The sequence below is a fragment of the Perca flavescens genome, chromosome 8 (assembly GCF_004354835.1).
Source record: "Perca flavescens isolate YP-PL-M2 chromosome 8, PFLA_1.0, whole genome shotgun sequence".
In the NCBI taxonomy this organism is placed as follows: Eukaryota; Metazoa; Chordata; class Actinopteri; order Perciformes; family Percidae; genus Perca; species Perca flavescens.
In genome coordinates, this window is record NC_041338.1 from 22154370 (window position 1) to 22177830 (window position 23461).

General features: G+C 39.6%; 4 protein-coding genes and 4 non-coding genes across 8 annotated transcripts; 7 read left to right on the top strand and 1 right to left on the bottom strand.

The window, feature by feature from the left end:
- The first annotated feature begins 5147 nt into the window (after positions 1-5147).
- snapc5 (small nuclear RNA activating complex, polypeptide 5) lies at positions 5148-7838 on the top strand. The gene is made up of 4 exons (XM_028584549.1): positions 5148-5323; positions 5875-6002; positions 6087-6167; positions 7234-7838. The coding sequence occupies exons 2-4, from the start codon at positions 5913-5915 to the stop codon at positions 7414-7416; spliced, it is 354 nt and encodes a 117-aa protein (XP_028440350.1). The 5' UTR covers positions 5148-5323; positions 5875-5912; the 3' UTR covers positions 7417-7838.
- Positions 7839-9830: 1992 nt separating this feature from the next.
- lctlb (lactase-like b) lies at positions 9831-13740 on the top strand. The gene is made up of 12 exons (XM_028584548.1): positions 9831-10007; positions 10108-10195; positions 10305-10414; positions 10511-10639; positions 10789-10884; positions 11062-11116; positions 11214-11375; positions 11444-11721; positions 11864-11990; positions 12087-12286; positions 12436-12499; positions 13625-13740. Exons 1-12 carry the CDS (start codon positions 9831-9833, stop codon positions 13738-13740), a joined length of 1602 nt encoding a protein of 533 aa, XP_028440349.1.
- Positions 13741-14213: 473 nt separating this feature from the next.
- zwilch (zwilch kinetochore protein) lies at positions 14214-19277 on the bottom strand. Its single transcript, XM_028585771.1, has 18 exons — positions 19071-19277; positions 18840-18882; positions 18648-18740; positions 18070-18197; positions 17757-17947; positions 17531-17610; positions 17298-17453; positions 17059-17130; positions 16876-16969; positions 16732-16784; positions 16535-16637; positions 15936-16015; positions 15690-15846; positions 15512-15540; positions 15292-15428; positions 15101-15196; positions 14571-14686; positions 14214-14460 (listed from the first exon to the last, which is right to left on the bottom strand). The coding sequence occupies exons 1-18, from the start codon at positions 19118-19120 to the stop codon at positions 14372-14374; spliced, it is 1767 nt and encodes a 588-aa protein (XP_028441572.1). The 5' UTR covers positions 19121-19277; the 3' UTR covers positions 14214-14371.
- A 401-nt stretch (positions 19278-19678) lies between these two features.
- On the top strand, positions 19679-23414 carry rpl4 (ribosomal protein L4). The gene is made up of 10 exons (XM_028584342.1): positions 19679-19785; positions 20542-20713; positions 20819-20925; positions 21152-21290; positions 21557-21681; positions 22083-22212; positions 22427-22583; positions 22783-22866; positions 23053-23173; positions 23279-23414. The coding sequence occupies exons 1-10, from the start codon at positions 19783-19785 to the stop codon at positions 23354-23356; spliced, it is 1116 nt and encodes a 371-aa protein (XP_028440143.1). The 5' UTR covers positions 19679-19782; the 3' UTR covers positions 23357-23414.
- Positions 20992-21090, top strand: LOC114560887 (small nucleolar RNA SNORD16). The gene has a single exon (XR_003693268.1). It is a non-coding gene; the product is annotated as a small nucleolar RNA SNORD16 (small nucleolar RNA).
- On the top strand, positions 21382-21481 carry LOC114560888 (small nucleolar RNA SNORD16). Its single transcript, XR_003693269.1, has one exon. It is a non-coding gene; the product is annotated as a small nucleolar RNA SNORD16 (small nucleolar RNA).
- LOC114560882 (small nucleolar RNA SNORD18) lies at positions 22632-22701 on the top strand. The gene has a single exon (XR_003693263.1). It is a non-coding gene; the product is annotated as a small nucleolar RNA SNORD18 (small nucleolar RNA).
- LOC114560884 (small nucleolar RNA SNORD18) lies at positions 22913-22980 on the top strand. The gene has a single exon (XR_003693265.1). It is a non-coding gene; the product is annotated as a small nucleolar RNA SNORD18 (small nucleolar RNA).
- Positions 23415-23461: the final 47 nt, after the last annotated feature.

A 23461-nucleotide genomic window follows, 5' to 3' on the forward strand; every position in this document is an offset into this window, starting at 1 on the left:
ATGTAGAGGATTTCTACTCACTTCAATGATTACATAACATGAAATATGAACATGGCATGTAAGGGTGCACGTGTCTATATGCATGTTTTTAACCACATATGTTTGTGCACATCTGGATCAGTACACTTACACATCCAGGTATTCTCTGCTACATTATGCAAACATATCTTTCTGGCTCTGTGTACGTGCAGAAGATTGTGCTGATTACAAATGAATGACCTCTAATACATTATTCCTGCTGCGTGTGCGTGCCAATTTGCATGAATATGTGTGTGGGAGTTCAGGACAGGAAATGTAAAGGTTGAGGTAGTTCCTTGAAAACAAAGGTTCCTCCACATATCTTCATCTTCACATGAGTCCTTTCCATTCATAGGCGCCTGAGGCTCCTGTCCACATCACTGTACAGTTTAAGAGAGAACATCCTGGAGCTGTCAGCCCCCCCCGACACACACACACTCACACACACTTTCCCTTCACCTCCTACAGAAGGCTTGACCTATAGTGCATAACTGTAATGTAAAACATTACCTAAAATGTTAAACTGTGTTATACACAAGCACATTTGAGTGTAAAGCTCTGTTACACTGGGTGCCTTGTTCCTGACCTAGAGACAAATGACAGGCAATGCTGGCCATGATCTGGTTTTCCTCAGCTGTGATTGCAAGAGAGCCCATGATACCCCAGTGACTCACCAACCCCATCAACTTCACAAGCGCTTCACTGCTGTTTACAATCTTATCTCTCTGGGGCTCACCTTACAATCTGTATCATTATCTTCACTCCCTCTCTCCTTCGCCATCTTGCATCCCTCCTCTATTTCCAAGCTCTTACTCTGTGTTTACTGCCACAATTGAAAATGAAGTCATTACTTCCTGACTGCACTGTTCAAAGGTCACCCCCCTCTTCTCTCTCTTGTTCCCTGCCTCCTTTCCTCCTTCCCTTTAGGGAGGCCCCTCATCCAACACGCCTAGCACGGCATTCCACAGACGTTGGGAGCACCTTCAAACACTGCGCAAGCAGCACTCGCAGCAGCATGCAGGGCGACTGAGCCCCTCAGCTGCCATCAGGCTTCAGCACTAGGCTCAAGCCCTGCCAAGGAAAGTTTTGATTGGGGGGAAATTGCAATGTAGCAGCAACAGAGTCCCTGTGATGACAAGGAAAAAGCAACTGTAGCTCTCAAGGAGCAGAGTGATAACTGTACAGTATTAGCCACCTTCTAGCTGCTGAAACCAGGTCCAAGTAAAACCCTCATACCAGAGTGGGGCCTCTCATGTGTGTGCTGGGAGGGTGGCAGCTGCGATAGTGGGGGGGAAGGCCTCAGAGCACCTTTTCGTCTGACCCCCAAATCCTTAAGGTCTCTAGTACACCGACACACAGCTCCAGTTTCACCCTCCCAAGGCTCACTATGTGCTTGGCTCTCCAAACAATAATGTTCTTGTACATGTTCACATACCACTACACGGCAAATGAACAGTGCTGTAATAAACAGTCAATTAGTCCATTAGTTGACAACACAAATTTAAAGGATTCCAATCTTGACTATTTCCCTCAGTAGCAGTTTAACAGTTGACGGAGATACATCAGAAACATCACTGCATGACTTCTTTCCTTGCAAAGATCATGACTCTTTGTATTTTTGGTAAAACCTGCTAGGTTTCAAATGCTTCAATTCAACTCTGAATATGGTGTTACAAAGCTAAGCTAACCTGGGCTCGTAAAACAAAGGAACACTGCTACTAAAGGCTAACCTAGCTCGTAACATTAATGGCTTTGGTCTCCTCTCCCTGCATGATGCATTTAACGTGAGAATGAGACCTGTGCTTGCCTGGATGGGTGATACTTTCCTACCTAACAGGGGTTGTGCTGTGTTAAACTGACTCACCCAGCCGCTGTTTCAGTTCGCATCTGAAGATGGTTGCTGGCATCGGTCTTCTATTCCATGTCTGCTCTCCAGCGTCCGCCGCTCTCTTTGCTGTAGTTCAGGTTTTAAAAGGTGTATTTACAAACTTGTGTTGTTGGAAAATGAGAATAGTCTTTCAGCGTCTTTGTCTACAATAGTGTTCTTCGTGTGGTAGCGTGTGGTTTGTTTCCATCTTCCTCAGGTGATTTTTTTTTTCTTCATAAAGTAGGCTAAAAATAACTCATTTACCCAGGCTTTACCCACTGCAGCAACAGGGTCAGCACACGTGAATATAGCATTTCTTGAAGCAGTTAAGTTGTCCAATTTTATATATTTTTTAAATAATTATGACTTGGCAAAGTCAAAGTTTTAAAACTCATTACACGAGTTACGTCTAACTAAGATGTCTATCACTAGACTGTAACTGTAAGCACCTGTCCGTCAGTGTCTGAGGGCTGCTGCGCTGTGATGATACAGGTAGCCGGGCGCTGCTCGTCATCAGATTAAGATTCCTCATCAGATTAAAATGACGGGTCATTGATCTCTCCCCGATCCGATTCTCCATCACTCACGTCCAAATCTAGCTTGCTCTAGCTTCTAATAATGCAGCCGCCTTGTCAAAAGACATATACACAAATCGCGTTGCTAGGCTAAAGGCAGGGGTCTGAGCAGCTTTTATAAGGGGGTTAAAATCATGGACATATGAATGAAGTAAGAAGATGGCTGGAGTGGTCGCTCTCTGGGTGAAATATCGCCTGGATGGGATTATAATTGTTAGTAGTTGAAAGCCCCCTGAAATAAAGACGCCATGGAGACCTTGTAAAAGTAATTGTGTTGTTGTGTTTGTACGTTTTAACAAGGGGGCAGAAAATACAACTGAGGGGGGAAAGCCGTCTTTGCCCCCTCGTGGCGCTGGATGCGGTCTTCCTCCTTCCGGAATCAATCCCAATCTCTTTCACCTGCTGGACAGGCCAGGCTAAATTAGCATCACACAAACACACCCCCTCATGTGTCACACGTCAGCACTGACCCTATTGGCGCTAACTACATTCACTGTAAGACCTGTCGTAACAGGTGTACAATATTTTGTTGAATCGTGGTCATTACAGTATAAGGGGCAGGACCTATTTTGTTTTTACATGCAACAAGTTCTAAAATTCAATGTTATGATATAAATTAGTCTTGTAGGTCACCGATGTACTGGATGTTTTAATTACATTTTACGCTAACCTAATTCGAAATAGGAGGATTGATACAAGTTAGTGCAATCATTTTGAAAAAAATTATGACTAAGAACTATAAAATCTATATATTGGCACAGCTCAGAGAAGCACAGTTCAGAACAGTATTGACATTGACATACCTAATATATACCTGCTGTGTTACTGCAAGTGCTCCTGGGTCTTTAGTGGTGGCACTGCGTTGCACTGGACAGCTGCTGCTTCTCACCTGAAGCACAGACACCAAACTGTATTTCTACAAAGTGAAAGGAAATAGCAGTGCCGTTTATAGATGAGCTAAAAAAAAACAAAACATGCAGATTAGCAGAAAGGGAAGACTATTTAGACATTCACACAGGTGATATGAGGTGTGTGTGTGTGTGTGTGTGTGTGTGTGTGTGTGTGTGTGTGTGTATGTGTGTGTGTGTGTGTGTGTGTGTGTGTGTGTGTGTAAACAGAAACAGGTAGGCTAGGTCTCTCCTTTTGGCTGGGCTCCATTGTTAGTCTCCAGTCCTGCCTGCGTGCTGTGATTATCAATGCACACATCTGGATGGACTTAGTCAAGGAATCCTATAAAGAACCTAATGGGCTCTTCTAACATTTTTGAGGACTGATGGAGCCGTTTCAGATCTTGTTCACATCAATTAGTTCCATCTGTGATTTATTTAAGTTTTAACTCAATTCGGTATCTACAGTTACCTGCTCTCTTTCAGTGTAATGGGGGTGCTTTCTAGGTAGCCTTATATGCAAGACTGCTGAATATTTACTTGGGGCAGCTCAGATACATGAATAAACATGGAGGGCTGCTCCATCGTGGAAATCGTAGGTGGTTCTGTACCACGACAACGATCACAGCTTACTTAACATAAACTAGCACAGATATTGTCATAAATCTGGTTTAATAACCAATTTATTGTCAAAGCATGCAAACTTTGTTATTTAAGTGTCACTCACTTTTAGTCTTAGTTATCATAAAGTAAAGCCACTATTTGGAGTCACGCCAGCATGAAAGGCAAATTTACACTTTGCACATTAGTATGGTGAAGTAGCAAGCAGTCCTCGTTTTTAAGGCCTATTTGTCTTCCAACAGTGTGACCCTTATGTTTTATGAGGGGGACTAACACCATGAACTACATTTGTTACAAATTAGCCTCCTAGTGCAGTAAAGTTGACACCTGCCACTTCAAACCTTTCTGTAGAAGAGGACGGCCATTGATAACCGACTAAAAAGAAATGGCTGCATTAATACACGTTCAATAGCCCGGCTAGCTAACTATTAACGTTCATTTTCCATCTGGCCAAACAACTAACGTTAAGGTAACGTTACTTACAGGCGCTTCACGTTAGCCTATTATGTGTTCCGCTAACGTTAACTATTCGGCTGGGAACAGCAATAGCCAAACATTGCCGTCCCTTAGACAAGAATGGAACAAACACATTTTGTTCAAATAATTATCAAACAGTCTCAACCTTTACCCTCGATGATATTAACCCAAGGGGATGGGCGGCCATTACCGTCGTTTGACCACAAGATGTCGCCAGAATCAAAGTTCCTCCACTATTAATGCTGCGTTCAGGTGCCTCTCGTGAGGTCGTATTTCTGTGATTAAAGGCAGTGGAGTTGTGGATTATTTTTGACTGAAATTAATTAACAAAATGAACAGCGGAACAAAAGTATGATAAACATTTTTTTTTAATTCTGCAATCTGTGAAGCCAATCTGTAAAGCTTTTGAATTATTTTCTGGCAACAGGTTCGTAAAAACGTTTGGACCTTCTAACAGCAAATTACTTTCACAGTTGGACGTGGTCATAGCTAAATGGTTGTTTCTGAACCACGGGATTCAAGCATGGATGTATTATAAAACGGAGGTTTTAAGTGAGTCACTTTTACAATTGTAACTTTAGCTAGTAAACCTCTGCTCTGACAGTCCATGGATGTATTAAGAGAACACTGCCATAGATCGTTCGATCCCAAGACAAAAGTGGGAAATTTCCGATAGCATTTAATGTTACAATGTGTCCGGATATGACCGCATAACCACCTATGATAACCACAGGAACTAAACTTTAGCTAGTAGCTGTATCTGTAGCATAACAGCTAAGCTATCAGTATTCAAAACAAAAGCTCTCGGAAGTACGTTATCTTGTTTAACACCGATTTCGCCGTTAATATGGAGCTGTAGGCAGAATTTAAAAACAAAGGTAATAGTCTCAAACTGGGTTTTATTATTGCCTATGTGGAACAAATCAATTTGGCTAAGTACGTTAACGTTAGCGGAACCGCAAACGTTAACTTACTTAGCTAGCCAAATTGTTTTTTCCGTAAGTTAGTTAGCGGTAACAAATCACAATACAATCTATTCACCATGTTTTAAATTTGACACAGTCTGTACTGCTGTTGAGATTAAACGTCGTTCGTAACTAGATGTGGTAGAAGCATTACTATATCGTACTGTTTCATACTTCAGCCAACTAACGTTACAGTGGCTGTTAAGCTGATGAATGAAATCTAACGTTAAATAAATGGGATAGGAACAGGATGAAACCGCAAACTAGCTACATCTGCCCGTCATATTCCACACAGTTTGGGCAAGCATACTTGTAAAAATAGTCAATGATTTCAGTGACGATACTTGCTGTCCAATACAAGTTATAAGCAGACATTTGGACAGGTTGAAAACCAACCCCAACCCCTTTGTTATCAGCATCTGACATGACACTGTATCCCTGAGTACTGACCTCCTCCCTTTCAGTGTTGAGGAATGGTCTGACTGCAGCAGTACCAGTAAAGATGCACAGCCGTCTGCAGGAGTTGAAGAAGGAAGAGGAGACTCTCCTCAAAATAAAAGTCATGCTACAAGACCAGCTGAACAGGTTGAAGGTGAGTGAGAGAGTTCACAGAATGAGTGTAGGGGTTTGTGCGGTACATGTGGTTTATACATTATGTGTTCACTCTGTTTTTCAGTTTGAAGAAGGGGCCTTGAAATCTATCATTAGTGCTCAAACAGAAGAAGGAGCCTCTCAACGCTCTTCTCCAGAAGCTGAGGTAAATCACTGTACCAGAGAGAACACCTGGGGACAACCCTGCTACATGCTCATAGCTCCCAATCTGTCATATTAAGATATTCTCAAATTATAATATTTTTTTTGCTTGTTTGTTGATTTATTCACATTTACATCGGTTTGTTGAAATTGAAGATCAGAGGTTTTCACTACACTACACTTCTGTACTGTCTTGCTGAGGTGTTATAGTTTGCAGGCCTGCATAACCTCAATGATATTGATTACATATACATCCACGCAAAAGTCAGGTTACTCTGAGTAATAACATTAAGACAGAAAATTGGCAAACATGTTTGTGTGTTGCAGCAATCTGATTACTTTTACCACCCCAGTTTACAGATAGTACGACTGAGGTATACATGGCCATGTAATCATATTTCTCTAGCAGAAATGTTGCTTAATTCACTGGGTTATTTTGAATCCCTCAACTTTTGGGGCATATTCACATTTCATGACTGTTTTTTGTTTTCATTATTTCCTTCACTCAGAAATATATGTAGCCTTCTTCAGAAGCTTGTTTGCGTCATTCAGTGATTCAGATATTTAATTACGTAAATAATTTGTTTTTTAGTCAAAAATGCCCTCCTTTCTGCAGCTAATACACATATATATACATATAGACATGATCATGATTGAACAGTATTTCAAACGTGTTGGCTAACAGTTTTAGACTCAAATTGCTACCAATTACTTTTAAGGCACAACCAGGTATGCCCATGAAAAGTTTAACCTACAACCATTAGCCATTACAACTACAAGAGTCATATAGGTGCGTATTGGTGCAGAGTCATTGAAAACAACTCACAAAGACATACTCAGCTAGACATGTACTCTCCCACTGATTTGAGCTTTGTTTTGTCATGAAAATATAACCGTGCCCAGAGTAATGTTAAATGACTAACTATGAAAATTAGCAGCATGATAGTATTTTACAAAGGTTGTTTCCTGGTTTCATGACTTTTTTTGAAGTTCTGTCTTGCACAATTAGTTTGCACTTTTTAAGATTTAATTTAGAAGTGGTCAACAGTTTCATGTTTATTTTGTTTCAGGTTCATATTAACCTTGATGATGAGAGCGAGATCAATCGAACAAAACTGCTACTGAATGCTGCTGTAGATTTTGATATGGAGGAGGAAGATGATGATGATGAGGATGAAGATGAGGAGGATGATGAAGAAGATGACAATGAGCTTGAGTTTGTGCCTGAGGACGATGAGGAAGATGATTACTGAGATTGTCAGTGTTTCATGGGGCTTCAATATTTGCACCACTGAAGAAGAACCACATGTTAACGGACATCTGTTTATTTGTTCACCTGTTTATCACTTTTGAAGTTTAATTTATTTGGATGGAGTGAGTAACAGTTACAGTTTGATGATGTGTGGTGCTAACAGTACCCTCTCCTTTGCCTGATTTAAGGCATGTCATCCTGCACACCAAACCATGTTAGAATTTATGTGTCAAATTTTGTGAGAAATATCTCACTGAAATGCAGTAAGACAGTGTTATTAGGTGCTTATAGCTTACTAGACATATTGTGCATTTTGAGGATTAGCATTAAAATGTATGGCTGGGCCATATAAGAAGATAGTGTGTATGCCTTATGTAAGATGATAATTGTAAGCACAAAATAAAATGTTTTGCATAGAGTTTATATATTATTGATTTTTACAATGTACACTTCTAGTTTTATGTCAACATACTTCACAACATACAGTAATATTTTTCAGATTAAGAAATGTTTGCATATGAGCAATAAGAGGATACATCCCATTTTCCATTAAGGTAATACCTATGTAAAATTGTCCTAACCTGACCCAGGCCAATGGGTAATGCAGTGCAAACACTTTCCACTAGCAAACCATTCAGCAATTTCTAAACAGCTAAAACAATGCAGTGAGCTTCACAATAAGACCAGCTTTCACACTGACAGCAGGGACAACTCTGGAGAAGGGTGGTGCTACAACAGGCGACATACAATAGAGATTGCACCAATAGATATATTCAGCTTTCTACGTGGTTTGCTGTTCCAGGAGAGCAGTGCACTCAGGGATTCAAGCTCAGCACACACACACCTGCTGCAAATGAATTCTTCATAAGGTACACAGGTAATTGGACATCTTACTCAGTACATTGTGAATAAAATGTTATTGATTTTGCACTAGCTTTTAAAATTATTTGCAGGAATATGGAAACAAAAATGCTTAAATGAGAAATTAAATATCTGGGAAAAACAGGTGAACAGGAATGTGTATTACAATTAGTATTCATAATTGCAGCAGGAGTTTTAGATTTTTTTAGGTTGTATGTCTAAGATTTTACCATATTTCTGATTTTAAATTCCCAAAGTGAGTTGGGAGGACTCAAATCTGGACATTAATGTAACAAATAGCATTCATTTCCTTATAATTGTCAAATGATGAAGTTATGAACGTTCACATTTAGTCTTTACAGTATGTGTGGAAAGGTTCATCCACTGTCAATACTGTGATTGTGCACTGTAAATATATCAACCTCTCACATTAACTTTGCTTACAGAGGTGAAACCATAGTTTGTATGGGATCTGTCTGCCTCAGCAAGATGAGCGCACACTCCATTGAATTTGAAAAAGGGAATTTGGCTCTGCATTAGGGATGCAGGACCCCCCCATAGTCCATTACATTGGATGCTTTCAGACTGTTTGATGACAGTTTATCGTAATTATATTATGAATTTTCTTTCTGTTACTAATTTTAAGTTTAAGTTGTTTTTTTAGAAAAGAGATAGCATGTGGGATTAAGAGGTGATGCTAAATGCTTCTCCTCTGCAGTGGTGGAATATCACTAAGTATATTTACTCAACAGTACTTAAGTACAAATACTTAGGTACTTGTACTTTACTTGTGTATTTTCTTTTCATGCTACTTTGTACTTCTACTCCACTACTTTTTCAGAAAGAAATATTGTAATTTTTTACAACATTAATCTGACAGCTTTAGTAAATAAATGTTTGCACACAAAACTCATGTAGTTTATAAAATACAATGTTTTATTATAAATTGAACTGCCCAACAATATACAGGCCTACAAGTACAGCTGAACTGATTAGCCGATTAAACACTTAGTTGATTGACAGAACTGTTTTAATCTTTTCTAGTTTCTAAAATGTGAGGATTTTTTTGCATTGAGTACTTGTACTTGTAATACTTTAAATAAATGTTTCTGATGATACTTACATACTTTGATGATACTTAGTTACATTTGAAATGCAGGACTTTTACTTGTAACAGAGTATTTCTACAGTGTGGTACTATGTATTACGTAGTAAAGGATCTGAATGCTTCTTCCACCACTGCTCCTCTGTGTGCAGACGTCAGTGAGTGACTGGAGCCTAACCCGACAGTGACTGTGCTGCAGGCTCAGGAGTACCATGCTGCCCAGCTGTGCATTCAGTGTGTGCCATGTGTTTGTGTTGGTGCTGTGTCTGTCTTCGGCTGAGGACATCGACTGGACAAAGAACGACCACAGCTCCTTCTATTATGGCACTTTTCCAGCTGGTAAACACAACTTTTCTCTTCAGTGGGATAGAGGCAGTGCATTTTAATGATTTAGTAATTGGTGGTATTATATCCTCCCATAAGAGCTGGTCATCTGGTGGTTGTTGCCAATGTTGTATTTATTAGGATTTTCATGGGGTGCCGGAAGTTCAGCCTATCAAACCGAAGGAGCCTGGGACAAAGATGGAAAAGGACTGAGCATCTGGGACGTGTTCAGTCATAAGAAAGGCAAAATACAACAAAATGACACCGGGGACTCCTCTTGTGAGGGCTACCACAAAGTCAAGGTGGGGTGATCAGATGTGGTGTGTCTGAGAGATATGGAGAGACCAGAGGCGGGAGGGGGGGGAAGGAAATCTGAATATTTCACTTGTGTGTGTTGTACAGGATGATGTTTCTCTGATGAAGGAGCTGAAGCTTAACCACTATCGCTTCTCCATATCCTGGCCTAGGCTCATCCCCACTGGCATAAAGTGTGAGTTACTGCTGTTAATTCAAGCTGTTTGCAACTGAAGTGCCGTATGTCATTTCATTTGTTAATTGCTTAAACAGAGAAATTATCTACACTTTAATACCATTTGCAGCTGACCATATAAATGAAAAAGGAATACAGTACTATGATGGACTGATTGACCAGCTGCTGGAGAGCAAGATCACTCCCGTTGTAACTTTGTATCACTGGGATCTTCCACAGGTTGGTATACAAAACATCGATAATCCCAAACTTCAGCCTTTTTTCGTTACAGCACTATTTTTCTTTACCGAGTTACTGTACTCTTTGCTTTACTAGGTCTTACAGGAGAAATATGGTGGATGGCAGAATATAAGTTTGGTCAATCATTTCAATGAATTTGCTAACCTGTGCTTTGAAAGATTTGGCAACCGAGTCAAGTACTGGATGACTTTCAACAATCCATGGGTATGTTTAAAAGAAACGATTTTCAGGTTTTACATTCACCCCTGCCTTGTAACATATTATTTGTTTTTATCATATAGCTTGGATTAATATGTATCTAGCTGCTACTGAAAGCACTATTATCCCACTAATAATCTGCTTTACTGCTTTAGTCTGTAGCAGTTGAAGGCTATGAGACTGGTGAGCATGCTCCTGGACTGAGACTGAGAGGAACAGGGGCATACAGAGCTGCCCATCACATAATCAAGGTAGGATAATATATATATATATATATATATATATATATATATATATATATATATATATATATATATATATATATATATATATATATATATTCTGTTATCAAAAACACTTAGCACTTAATGTGCCACTTTGCACTGAAATGTAGATTATATTCATAATAATACTAATCCTTTTCATAGGCACATGCTAAAGTTTGGCATACTTATGACACACAATGGAGGGCAAAACAAAAAGGTAAACATGGTCAAACTCTAAAAGTAACTTAATTCAATATTTGCCTCTCAACAGTACTGTCTGTCTTAGTGTTGAGAGCTGCTGTTCACATCTGCAGGTCTGGTTGGCATCTCTCTGTCTGGAGATTGGGGAGAGCCGGTGGATATGAGCAACCAGAAAGACATTGAAGCAGCTGAGAGATATGTCCAGTTCTACCTGGGCTGGTTTGCCACACCCATCTTTCACGGAGACTACCCTCAAGTGATGAAAGACTTCATTGGTGAGTTAAATTGTAAACAGTAATATTGGTCATTTGGGGAAATAACTAATCACTACTTGTGTGTGCAGGAAGGAAGAGTGTCCAACAGGGCCTTGGGACGTCTCGCCTGCCCACATTTTCCACCCAAGAGAAGAGCTACATCAAGGGGACCTGTGACTTCCTCGGCATCGGCCATTTCACCACCCGCTACATCACCCAAAAGAACAACCCATCAGGTCGAAGCAGCAGCAGCTACTTCACTGACCGGGACCTGGCGGAGCTGGTTGACCCTCGATGGCCTGACCCCGGGTCTGAGTGGCTCTACTCCGTGCCTTGGGGTTTCAGACGTCTGCTCAATTTTGTCAAGGTGACTTATGGTGTATATAATAAATTATGCGGAACAGACTTGTTGACATTTGTGCCGAAGCTGAAACGATCTTAGCACACTGCAGTCCTAGTTAAATTACATGAAAGGCAACTTATTGCATATTGATTTGTTCCCCATCTAGACTCAGTATGGAAACCCAATGATTTATGTTACCGAGAATGGAGTCTCTGAGAAGATGTTATGCACAGAGCTGTGTGATGACTGGAGGATACAGTATTATAAAGACTACATCAATGAGATGCTGAAAGGTGAGTGAGCTCATAAGCACCTGTGCCTTTCTTTAGTTTGGTCATTTGAAAGTCCAATCCTTTTGTGGTCAACTCGCTCTCTGTTGTGTCACTCAGCTATCAAAGATGGAGTCAATGTGAAGGGCTACACCGCATGGTCCCTGCTGGACAAGTTTGAGTGGGATGAAGGCTACTCCGAGAGGTTTGGCTTGTACTACGTGGACTTCAGGAACAAAAACAAGCCTCGCTATCCCAAAGCTTCTGTTCAGTTTTACAAACGCGTCATCAGCTCCAATGGATTTCCCAATCAGAGAGAGGTAAGAGACACACCGTGGTCACGACAAAGACCTGCCTCTTATGCTTTCCAGATATTCTTCTTGAACATTCCGATTAATTGGTTCATGCTCTATTGTGCCACATAAATCATTTCAGTGATGATATGCCATTGCATTGTAAACCTCGACAGGTTGAAAACTGGAGGAGGAAGGCTATTGAGACCTGTTCCTCAAGCAACCAGCTCCTAGCTGCAGGTCAGTTCGTTAAGAACAGCCCTGACCATGTCTATCAATGATCAGAGGTGAACAACTAGCTGGGGTAAACAAATAAAGATTCTGACCTAACCAATCGTTTTTAAATGCAAATGAGATCAAGAGTTATAATTTGACTTGACTATGTGTTGCTGCACCTCAGAAAACACATAAACAAATTATTAGGTAAATTTGAACGATGGAAGTATAAAACTTAATTAACAAAATCTCTAACAGAATATCTAAGATATCTTTTTTGTTTGCCCCTCCAGCTAGAAGAAAATCCAAGGAACATGCAGAAATGCCAAAGGTTTGGCCAGTGCATGATGAAGTTTAGAACTTGAGGGTATATGTCTTCCATTAATGTCAGTTTTTTTTTTTGTTGCTTTGTGATTGTGCTGTTTCAAATCTGCCTAACAGAATTAAGCCTTTGCAGTTTAATGCTAAAATATGCCTCTAAAACAAGCTTGTGCTCCGTGTGTTCAACTACGTCTTCACTTATCTGATGTTTTACTAGTGTGCTTGAATCTAATTTGTAACCAAGAGCAGCCCTTTAGATTTCACAGCAGCTTTGACAAAAACTCAGTAAGCATAAAGCTTATCTGTGGACTTGTGCCCACAGGGTTTTTCACAAAGCAGGATTATAAATTTACCCAAATAACATAATACCAGTGAAAGTGTGTGATATATTGGAATTGAATTTAGAAAACCAAACTTCAACATGAGGTTAAGGAACATGATTCAGCCATGCCGGTTGATGACTGGTACTAATAAAATTTTCTCAAGATTTGACTTTTATCTGGTCATTGTGCAAATGCGGCTTTCTGAAATATTCCCCAGTAGCTGCATGCAGTTCTCAAAGGGTTAAAGTTCAGTAATCAACTCTAAGTACTTTCTCTTTTTTTATTAGAGGAACAGCGGAGTACTGCTGCCAATATTCTAAGACTTATACATGGTAAGGAATCACTCATGCTCACTATAAATCAGATAAAGGATTATTTGATTTAGGGGGAAAATATTAACCCTTTGAGTGCTGTGCTTGCAGCACTCCCTTCATAAGCAATGTCTGAATTACATAATAATAATAATAATGCCAGTGAATTGTTAATGTGTGTGTGTGCTTTACAGACCCTTTGACCAGTCACATGGAGATGGTAACTGAGATCGTTGTTCCCACTGTGTGCACACTCTCTATTTTGCTCAGTGCCGTCTTCCTTATGTTCCTGCTGCGGAGGCGGAACTAGACAGTGTGCTTGTTTACATGTTTTTTTACACACACACACACACACACACACACACACACACACACACACACACACACACACACACACACACACACACACACACACACACACACACCTTTTCTTTCTTGGATCATGTGTGAACATAAATACATTATTTGAACTGAATTCCGATGGAATTAGTAACTTCATTCAGTTGATGTGCATACAGTATTTGCTGTAAAAACATTGGTTTAGCCTATTAAAAATCAATTTACTACCAGACACTCAAAGTCAGTGTGGATAGACCTGCAACATGTTGGATTTTCTTATTACAATATTACCATTGCAAACAGCCCTTGTGACCTATTGTTTTAAGTTGTTCAGCAAAAAAACTTTTCAAAATCTTTCAACTGCTATATTGAAAAAAATTTTAAAAATCTGCAAATGTGATAATAAAGATGCAATTAGAAAAACCATGACAGTGTCACAGAACATACATTCAAAAAGGACTGAAAGTTGTTTATTCAAAAGATTTGACAAAAATACAGTATATTAACAGAAACGTATACTATGTGATGTAGTAATTGCAGATGAGAATACCAAAAATGACAATAAACACCTCCTTTGTTGTTTAGTTGTGCTCTGCGTAAATTCATGCAAAGTTGACGAGACTACAGCACACCATGGTGGAGAAGAAGGCAGGATCTTCACTGTCCCCATTTACAATTTCATTTGGGTCATCTAAAGACAGAACAGTTAAAGAAGAAAAATGCTATCTGTAGTTTACTGGGATAATAACCACTTGCAACTATATGGCATGGACTATTTTTTAAGTGGTGCATAAAGATCACCTGTTTCAAAGATGACATGATCAACCAGTGGTCTGTCACTGAGCTGTATGGATGTCCTGACCTCACGTGGACCATGGCCACTGGACACCTCAGCCTCCCACACTAGTGGCTGCTCTCTGTGGAACAAACACAAACATGAGGGATGAAACAATAGCCCCTGTTAAAACTTATCTTAACTTAAAAATGCAGGATATAGTGGGTTTGACTCACTACAGCTGTATTTGGAGGCAGGCATGCAGGCACTTGTGATCACATTAGAATACTACGCACAACAAACCTCATGAATACATTTGAATAAAGTTGACTTGCTTCTGTCGAATGACTTAGGTAAGATTTTAAATGTCATACTTGATGCACGGTACAAATGATCCCAACTACCTTTCTCCTATCTTCCGGTTTCACTTTGGTGGGAGAACTAAATGACTAGTTTGTGTTAAAACAAAAATGAAAAAGACAATCGTCTCAATTTTATTTACAATTTTCTTTGGATGTAATGAAGCAGTTGGTGTGCAAAGGGTTGTATTCCTTACTTCTGGTAGAAATGGCTGATCAGCGCTGGTTTGATTTGCAGTTTGAATTCATGCTCCTCATCATAAGGGAATGTTTTGTAGTGCTGCAAACACGATCTATGGAGAAAATAAACTGTCTACTTTAATGTCATCTTCAGGAAAGTACACTTTGCATACTCATACGTCACTGGAAAAAAGTCCAATTGATTTACTGTGTGAGAAGGAAGAGCCGGTCGTAGGGCAAACCCAGGAAAGTACTGCAGGTCACTATTATTTCCAGCAGATGGTGCAGTTTTCTGAGTCGGATCACTTGCTCCTGCCGATCAACCTCTGTGCTTAGGTAATAACACTACAGAGGAAAAATATTCAAACTTAGAATATGTTGTTATCAGCCATTTGAAAAGAGTTGTCAGTAAATAGTCTTAAGCTTACCAAGTGGTTAAGAGTTGTCAATTCTTCACCTGATAAATAAATGCACAGTAGCAAATAGAAGTTAAAAGCAAAGTGTGTGCTTAATGATTCATATGCACTGAGGTTAAATATTACCGTGAAACTTTAAATCACATTTAAAGGACATAAAGAGCTTCACAGCAAGTAAGTAAAAGGTTACCAATGAGGTAGTTAATGTAATCCTTTCTCATCTTGTCCAGACCCATCTCTAGCAGCATGTGGACAGGGGTGACACCCGTGAGAGACACATGATCGATCTGCTGGTGGTAAGACTGCAGGATGAGCTTACTGAGGGAGCTGCTGCTGTCTCTGTGAATCTGGAGGAAAATAAACAAAACTTTACACACAACAACCCTCAACCTTTTCTCAGTGATAAACCGTTTTCAGAAGCTGCATCATTTTGTACCCAGGGTTTGATGTCACCATATCTTAGAGCTTCCGTGACCAATTTCAGGCAGTCTCCAATGTCTTGATATGAAGTTACACCTGTACATGAAAAACAAAATTTCCTTAAAGGGGAACTACACCCATTTTCAAAATGTATACAAGTTATACACAGTCCTCCATATAAGTAAACATGAACAACTCTCTCCCAAATCCAAAAACTAGAGTGCTAAAACTCAAATTTGTGATGCCATCAAGTATAGCCTGTAACTCTCCACAGACAATGATTTAGGATAGATGTTAGAGATGACACAGAGAGCACCCAGGGGAATGTTCTCAGTATATGGGAACATTTTCTGTTTCAGAACTGAGAACACTTCATAAGAATAAAGCTCATTTGTGTATAAAAACAAACAAACATTCTGTGGGTCCACAAAATTAGTCTCCCATTCATTGTCTGTGTAACATCACAAGTTTAAAACTTAGTTGTCTGGTTTCTTGCTTCAAGAGGAAGTAGCTCATGTTCACAAATACTGATTGAACTTTATAGGCCATAGAAATTGGACATATTGTCATTCTTAATTTAGGTGGTGTTCCCCTCTAATAGAGGAATTAACTCACTCTTTCTCATCCGAACCCACAGCTGCTCCACAAAATCCAAATCGCCTCGTTCCAAGAAAGAGTTGAAAATGCGAGTGTCTGTCTCAGTCTTCGTCTTTGTGGGCTTTAAGAAAAGATAAAGAAGGAAGAAAGCTACCAAGTTTATTCTGCAATGAATGAATTTGTGAAAAGTCCCTTGCTTTTTAACACTATCATACCTCAGTTGTTTTTGGAGCCTGGTCCTGTAGTGTCTTTGCAGTGCCCTGAAGCTCTGAAAGAAGCATTTAGAAAATAAAAAAATCTTCTTAACTAACGATCAGCAATAAATCATAATCAAGGTGCATTGATTTAACAAAGCAGACCTTCCAAGAAGGCCTTGGTCAGATTTACAGCTGACGTGCTTTCCAAAGGCTCCATCCATTCAGTCTCACCAGTTCTCAAACCATCAGCAAGAGTCTGAAAAAACAGAAATCTGATCTATTTAGTTGTCTATTTGTGTATTATAACTCATGGCCATTCATCTCAGATTACTGTGGGACCCAAACCTGAAGAAACTCTAGCTCCCTGTACATCTCATACATTGGGCTCCTCATGTCCCCGCTGGAAACTTTGATATTCTGCATGTGAACAAAGATTTAAAATAAAGGCAAGTACACAAAATGTACCACTTTATTCTGTATTTTAAAATGGTATTATAACATTAAAAGTAAACTTTATAAATATAAAAAGTAATTATATATGGTAGAGAAAGACTATTTTTGGAGTGTGAATTACGGGTGCTTACCAGTGTTGCTGTAGAGGACAGCGGTGGGGTCTCGAGGATACTCTCCACATGGCTCCATTTAAAATCCACCGTAACACTACTCTGTGACTCAATCAAGGTGTTTTCAACAACAGTGGAGCCAAACAGACTGAACCTGGCACTGCCTTTAATCGCCATCTGGAAGCATTGACATAAAGCAAGTGAATGAACATCCATTCACACTGACTTGCAAGAAAGGATGCACACTCACTTACCGAGGATGATGGTTGCCTTTTCTTGTGCTCTTGTTTAAGCTCGTCCAAGGTAATTAGAGATTTTTTGTCCACAGTTGAGCCTAACAAAATTTAAATTGGAATAAAACAAATATCAGTCAGAAACCTGAAAATCATATAGGAGTTACTTAAAAACCAATATTCACTATACTGACAATATTTCAAGGATGGGTTATTAGAGGTACTTTACGAAGCATTTGAGCTATACCTTTGCAGGTAACAGAGTATAATTTGACTCCAGACACTTTATTGCCCATGCAGACGGTTTCAGCTCCAAACCAGGTTGTTCTAGCTGGATCAGACATGTCACATCGCACCCACAGAGGGTGTAAGGCAGGGTTGTTGTCCACACCTGACACATTAGCATTTTGAGATAATGTGTACCAAGACAGCAACTGCCTTTAAAAAAAAAAAAAAAAAAAAAGACAGAAAAACAACATTTAGATTGTCATTATCAACACAGGTTATACAATTCTACTTGTTAATTTGGATGAAATCTTAAACCTTTATACATTGGTCACCTTGCTTTCATTATTGTGAGTGGCTGTGGTCCCAATTCTCTCTGAAGAGCATTGTCATCAGCATCATCATCAGTGCAGTTTGATGTTTCACTCATTTGTTGATCATCAGGTTCATTTATTTTTGGAACCTTGGGAAATCAAGAAATAATAAACATGGTCCAATGGTGAACATTAGAGAGGGGTTTAAAAAAGATTATATGAAAAAAGGGTATCTGAAGGGGTCTTGAGTTATATCCCTTGCTTTACAATGGTACATGGTTGTAATACACAATTTAGGCAATTGAAATTAAATTCAGGGCTATTGGAATGATTCCTATTTTCACAATTAAACGGAATGTACACCATCCCATGTCAACATTAGCATGTCAAAAAAGCTTAAGCAACTGGTGATGTATCAGAAGAACCACGCACCAAGAAACAATCGACGTCTATGAATTACGGATTATTTAATGATACCCTGACACAAGACAGTGTTCATGTGTTCGTTTAGTTAAATTACCATATTATATAGTAATATTTGTCTAGGGCTTGCAGATGGATATATTTAGTGAGTCACAGCATCGATTGACATTACTCACAGCTTTTTCACAGATAAAGACTGGCTGGTTGCCACAGTACATATTCACCACAGGGATTCTGTCTCCATTCATTTTCAACATTTGAATGTCCTCCTGAAACCCCAACAGATACTGTATCAACACCATTAACATTACTGTATATAACATAGCATACACCAAATTACGAAATATTTTAAAGAAAGATGAAACTACCTCATATATGCATGGCTTGTTGCTTTCTTCATCTTGAAGAGACCTTAAATCAAACAACACATACCACACACAATTAACCTTACTTCAAGATACGTATTTAGTGATTATTGAAGCAATCAAAACGTGAACATAAGGCTGACTACTCAGTTACTGCCTAGCGTTCATTTGACGATAGCTAAAAAAGCTAAACAATTAACGTAAGTAACGTTTCGCATACAAAAGTAAACTCACCGAAGAATGTTGTAAAACTCCTTAGCACTGGATATCACCTTTGAGCCCATTGCAAAACTATATGATAGATCAGCTGATGTTACAGAACGAATAACATGGGATAATATACAAAAGAAGTAAATAGCTAGAGTTTAACGGACCGCTGTGGTGAAGTTTTGGGTTGCTAACGTACTGTTGATATTTTGACAGTCGCGCGCTCACTCTGACGGTGACGTCACGAGGTCACAGGTCATCACTTTTTCAAGTTTATAAATTTACATATCAAAAATCAATGAATTAAGTCAGCAAAGTGTATATATAACCTCAACACATAAACTGGAAAATGTAGACACATTATATTATATTGTATTTAAAAACAATGTTACTAAGAAAATAGTTCGGTCTTTGCGTTTATCATGCGCCAACATGGCGTAAAGAAATAGTCCCAGCTGAAGCAAATAACTTTAATTTTGTTTTATTTAGCCATGAGAATATAATTAAACATGCTAATGCAATTGTTTGTTGCATTCATACACATTTTACCATGTGTGTTTCCTTGCGGTAAGCAAAACAATTTGCAGAAGAAACTGGAGTAAAAAATCTGGCGGCGGAAGTGATATTCGTCGAGGCGGAGGCATAAAGCATTTAGGGAGACGTACTAACTTCCTTTTTTACTGTGGCCGCCATACCGTAAGGAGTGTGGTTCCCGGCGAGCCGAAAAATAATTTCCGAAATGGTGAGAAGTTACACTCAGACCGTTATTATCATCCTATATAATATGTAGGGTATATCGTGCTATGTGTACTGATCAAATAAGTCTGTATTCTTTGTCGGTGAAAAGCTTAAATTCAGATTCAAAAGAGCAGTGAGTTGGAACGCTCCCGGCTAGCGAAGCTAACACGAGGAGCCATTTTGGACGAACAGCTTCTTTAGCTAGCTAGCGTTACACGTGTGGTTGTCGCCTCAGATGTAGATCTGTATCAAGCAGCTAGCAGACGTCGCTTAATTAGATGACCTCTATATTTGTTTCTTGTTGTAGATACTATTCGTTGCGTTTTACTGTATTTATATTCTTAAAAGCGTAAACGCCGTCAATAATGCTTGAACAATGTACGTTAACGTTAAGACTAACGTTGTCTTGCTAAATCATGATAGCATACTTGAGCTAACAGTCAAGCTAGGGCCAACCACCGCAGATTTCCTCGGTGAATTGGTCTAATACGCAATATTAATGAGCATTCCCCGCTGCTCTTAAGTGCCAGGTGCACTTGATTTGACACATTACCAGTTGCACCGAGTTGCATCACACTGTTTTTAAGTAACCTTTACATTTAAGTCGCATGCTAGGAAATGCGATGGCTTGTTCTAAGGACACCTTGTTTTAAATATACATTCCTAAAAATAAAAAAAGCCACAGCATATTATACAATGTTACTTTATCAAATTCAACTATATTTATTAACTCTTTACCTGTACGTGTTTTTGTTCCTAGGCCTGTGCCCGACCCCTGATCTCGGTTTATTCCGAGAAAGGAGAATCTTCAGGCAAGAATGTCGTCATGCCTGCTGTGTTCAAAGCTCCAATTCGCCCTGATGTGGTGAATTTTGTGCACACTAACATGCGCAAGAACAGTCGCCAGCCATATGCAGTCAGTGAACTGGCAGGTGAGTCCGTCTTGAACTGGCATGTTGACCGAGATGTGCCATCGTAGTTTAAAAGATTTTAAGTTGGCCCTGAGCTCATGCATTTTCAAACACTGTTTATTTCAGGCCACCAGACCAGTGCAGAGTCCTGGGGTACAGGAAGAGCTGTAGCCCGTATCCCTCGTGTGAGAGGTGGTGGTACTCACCGTTCTGGTCAGGGTGCCTTTGGAAATGTATCCTTGTGACCAAAATTGAAGTTTTACTTTTTTTTTTTCCTCTCCCATGTTTCTAACAAGACTTGCAGTGATGGTGTAATTTGCGACTGACTCTGTGACCAGTGACAGAATGCCTGCTGTCATATGCTGGCACAGATGGCTGACGAACATTGAGTCTGAGCAGGTATTGGGTAATTCATTAAAATGTTACTTTGGTTGTTGTCAAACCTTGACTTTGGTCTAGATGTGTCGTGGAGGTCGCATGTTTGCCCCCACCAAAACCTGGCGTCGCTGGCACCGCAGGATCAACACAACCCAGAAGCGCTATGCCATCTGCTCTGCCGTGGCTGCCTCTGCCATTCCTGCGCTTGTGATGTCCAAAGGTAAGCTCTAAAAGAATATTTCCGGGGGCCAGGAGTAAAAAATTAAAAAATATAATGAAATGTTCAAACATTTTTAAGAAAACATTTGTCTTGCCATGATGGTGTAATTTGCGTCTGAGCCTGTGATCAGTGACAGTTGCCTGCTGTCTCTAAGCTGTCGCAAGGTATTGATGTGTGTTAAATTCTGAGCAAGCTCTGGCAACACTAGTCTGACAGTCAGAAGATGTTTGTGTGGCTATCTTTTGGTGACATGAATATCTTGTTAGGACACCGCATTGAGGAAATCCCTGAGGTCCCACTGGTAGTTGAAGACAAAGTTGAGGGCTACAAGAAGACCAAGGAGGCAGTGCTCCTGCTAAAGAAGCTTAAAGCCTGGAATGACATCAAGAAGGTAATCTTAACTTTCACATTTTTTCTATTGGGTTGACTCTGCACTTTGGGAACACATGATTTGAAATGGAACAACAATGATCCTGCAGTTAAGTGTTGAGAAATCATGCTCTTTTTATACATGGTCCCTCAATTAAAGGAATGAAGTAAAGATGGAAAAACTAACACGGCTGCAGCACACGCCGAGTAATTCACTAGCATCTGTAAACTGATCCATATGTATATAGTGTAGCAGTAAGACCCCACACTGAACTTGTTACTTAACGGTAGGATTAAATAACCGTTCCACTACCTGTGATAACTGCTTCGGTTCAGTATATTAGGCATTACTAGGTTTCTTTATTTCTTTTACTGGTTTATATGGTTTATTACTGGAATAATAAAAAAACTTTTTATTCTCAGGTCTACTCCTCTCAGCGCATGCGTGCTGGCAAGGGTAAGATGAGGAATCGCAGACGGATCCAACGCAGAGGACCATGCATCATCTACAACCAAGACGCTGGTGTCACCAAAGCCTTCAGAAATATCCCAGGTGTGTTTTTAATGTGTAATTCATTACTGCATTATGTAAATGGACTAACATTATTTAATCTTTGTATTAACACCTAATGTATGGGTATTACAAACTTTAATGGCAGTAACATTGGAGGCATGAGTGGTTACAAGTTTTTTTCAGTCATTTTTTTATTGCTATTTAAAAAGCAAGCAACAAGATAATTCAATGTGTTAAATTGTGTTTTATGAAGGCATCACTCTGCAGAACGTGAACAAACTGAACCTCCTGAGGCTTGCCCCTGGTGGTCACGTTGGACGCTTCTGCATCTGGACTGAGAGTGCTTTCCGCAAGCTGGATGAGCTGTACGGCACCTGGCGTAAACCTGCTTCCTTGAAGATTGGCTACAAGTGAGTAATTAAGGAATCTCACTGTAGCTCAAGTTAACTTGTTGATCACATCAGTGATGAGCTTCCACTTCATGGTCCGTGTTTTTGAAACTGTGATATTAAAAGAAGTTCTGAGTTTGAGCATTCAAAGACTAGTCTGTTTAACATGTTCATATTTCCAACACTGGTGATTAGATTTGTAATACTTTATTTATTCCAGCCTGCCCATGCACAAGATGACCAACACAGACCTGAGCAGGATTCTGAAGAGTGAGGAGATCCAGAAAGCACTTCGTACACCAACGTAAGCACTGCTCATTTCAAGTTATTGAAATTTTATTTTAGCTTGTCAACTATGATGATATTCCCACTTCAGGTCCGTGTTTCTGAACCCTGATTATATGGAAGTCCTGAGCGATGCATAGTTATTACTGACTTGTAGTTTAGCAGAAATTGACCTCATTAAGACTGGGTTATATTGTCATTACAGCAAGACCATCAACCGCAGAGTACTGAAGAAGAATCCTCTGAAGAACTTGAGGATAATGCTTAAACTGAACCCTTATGCCAAGACTGCGAGACGTCTGGCCATCCTCAAGCATGACCCTGCGGTAAGAACCTAAATAATCAAAGCTGGAAGAAAACTCGCAATATAGACTAATTGTTGATTGTGACTTTGACTTTTTTTTTTTTTTTTTTTTTTTTTTTTTCCTCAGATCAAGGCAAAGATGCTGAAGCCCAAGAAGAAGCCTGGAAAGAAGGGAGCACCTGCCAAACCCAAACCCAAGGCATAAAACTCTGTACTTGCAAACAAGAGTTTAGAGAGAAATAAATCATTTGTTTCAAATATAAGAGTCAGACCTGTCATTCAAAACTGATTCACAAGACTATTTATTTCA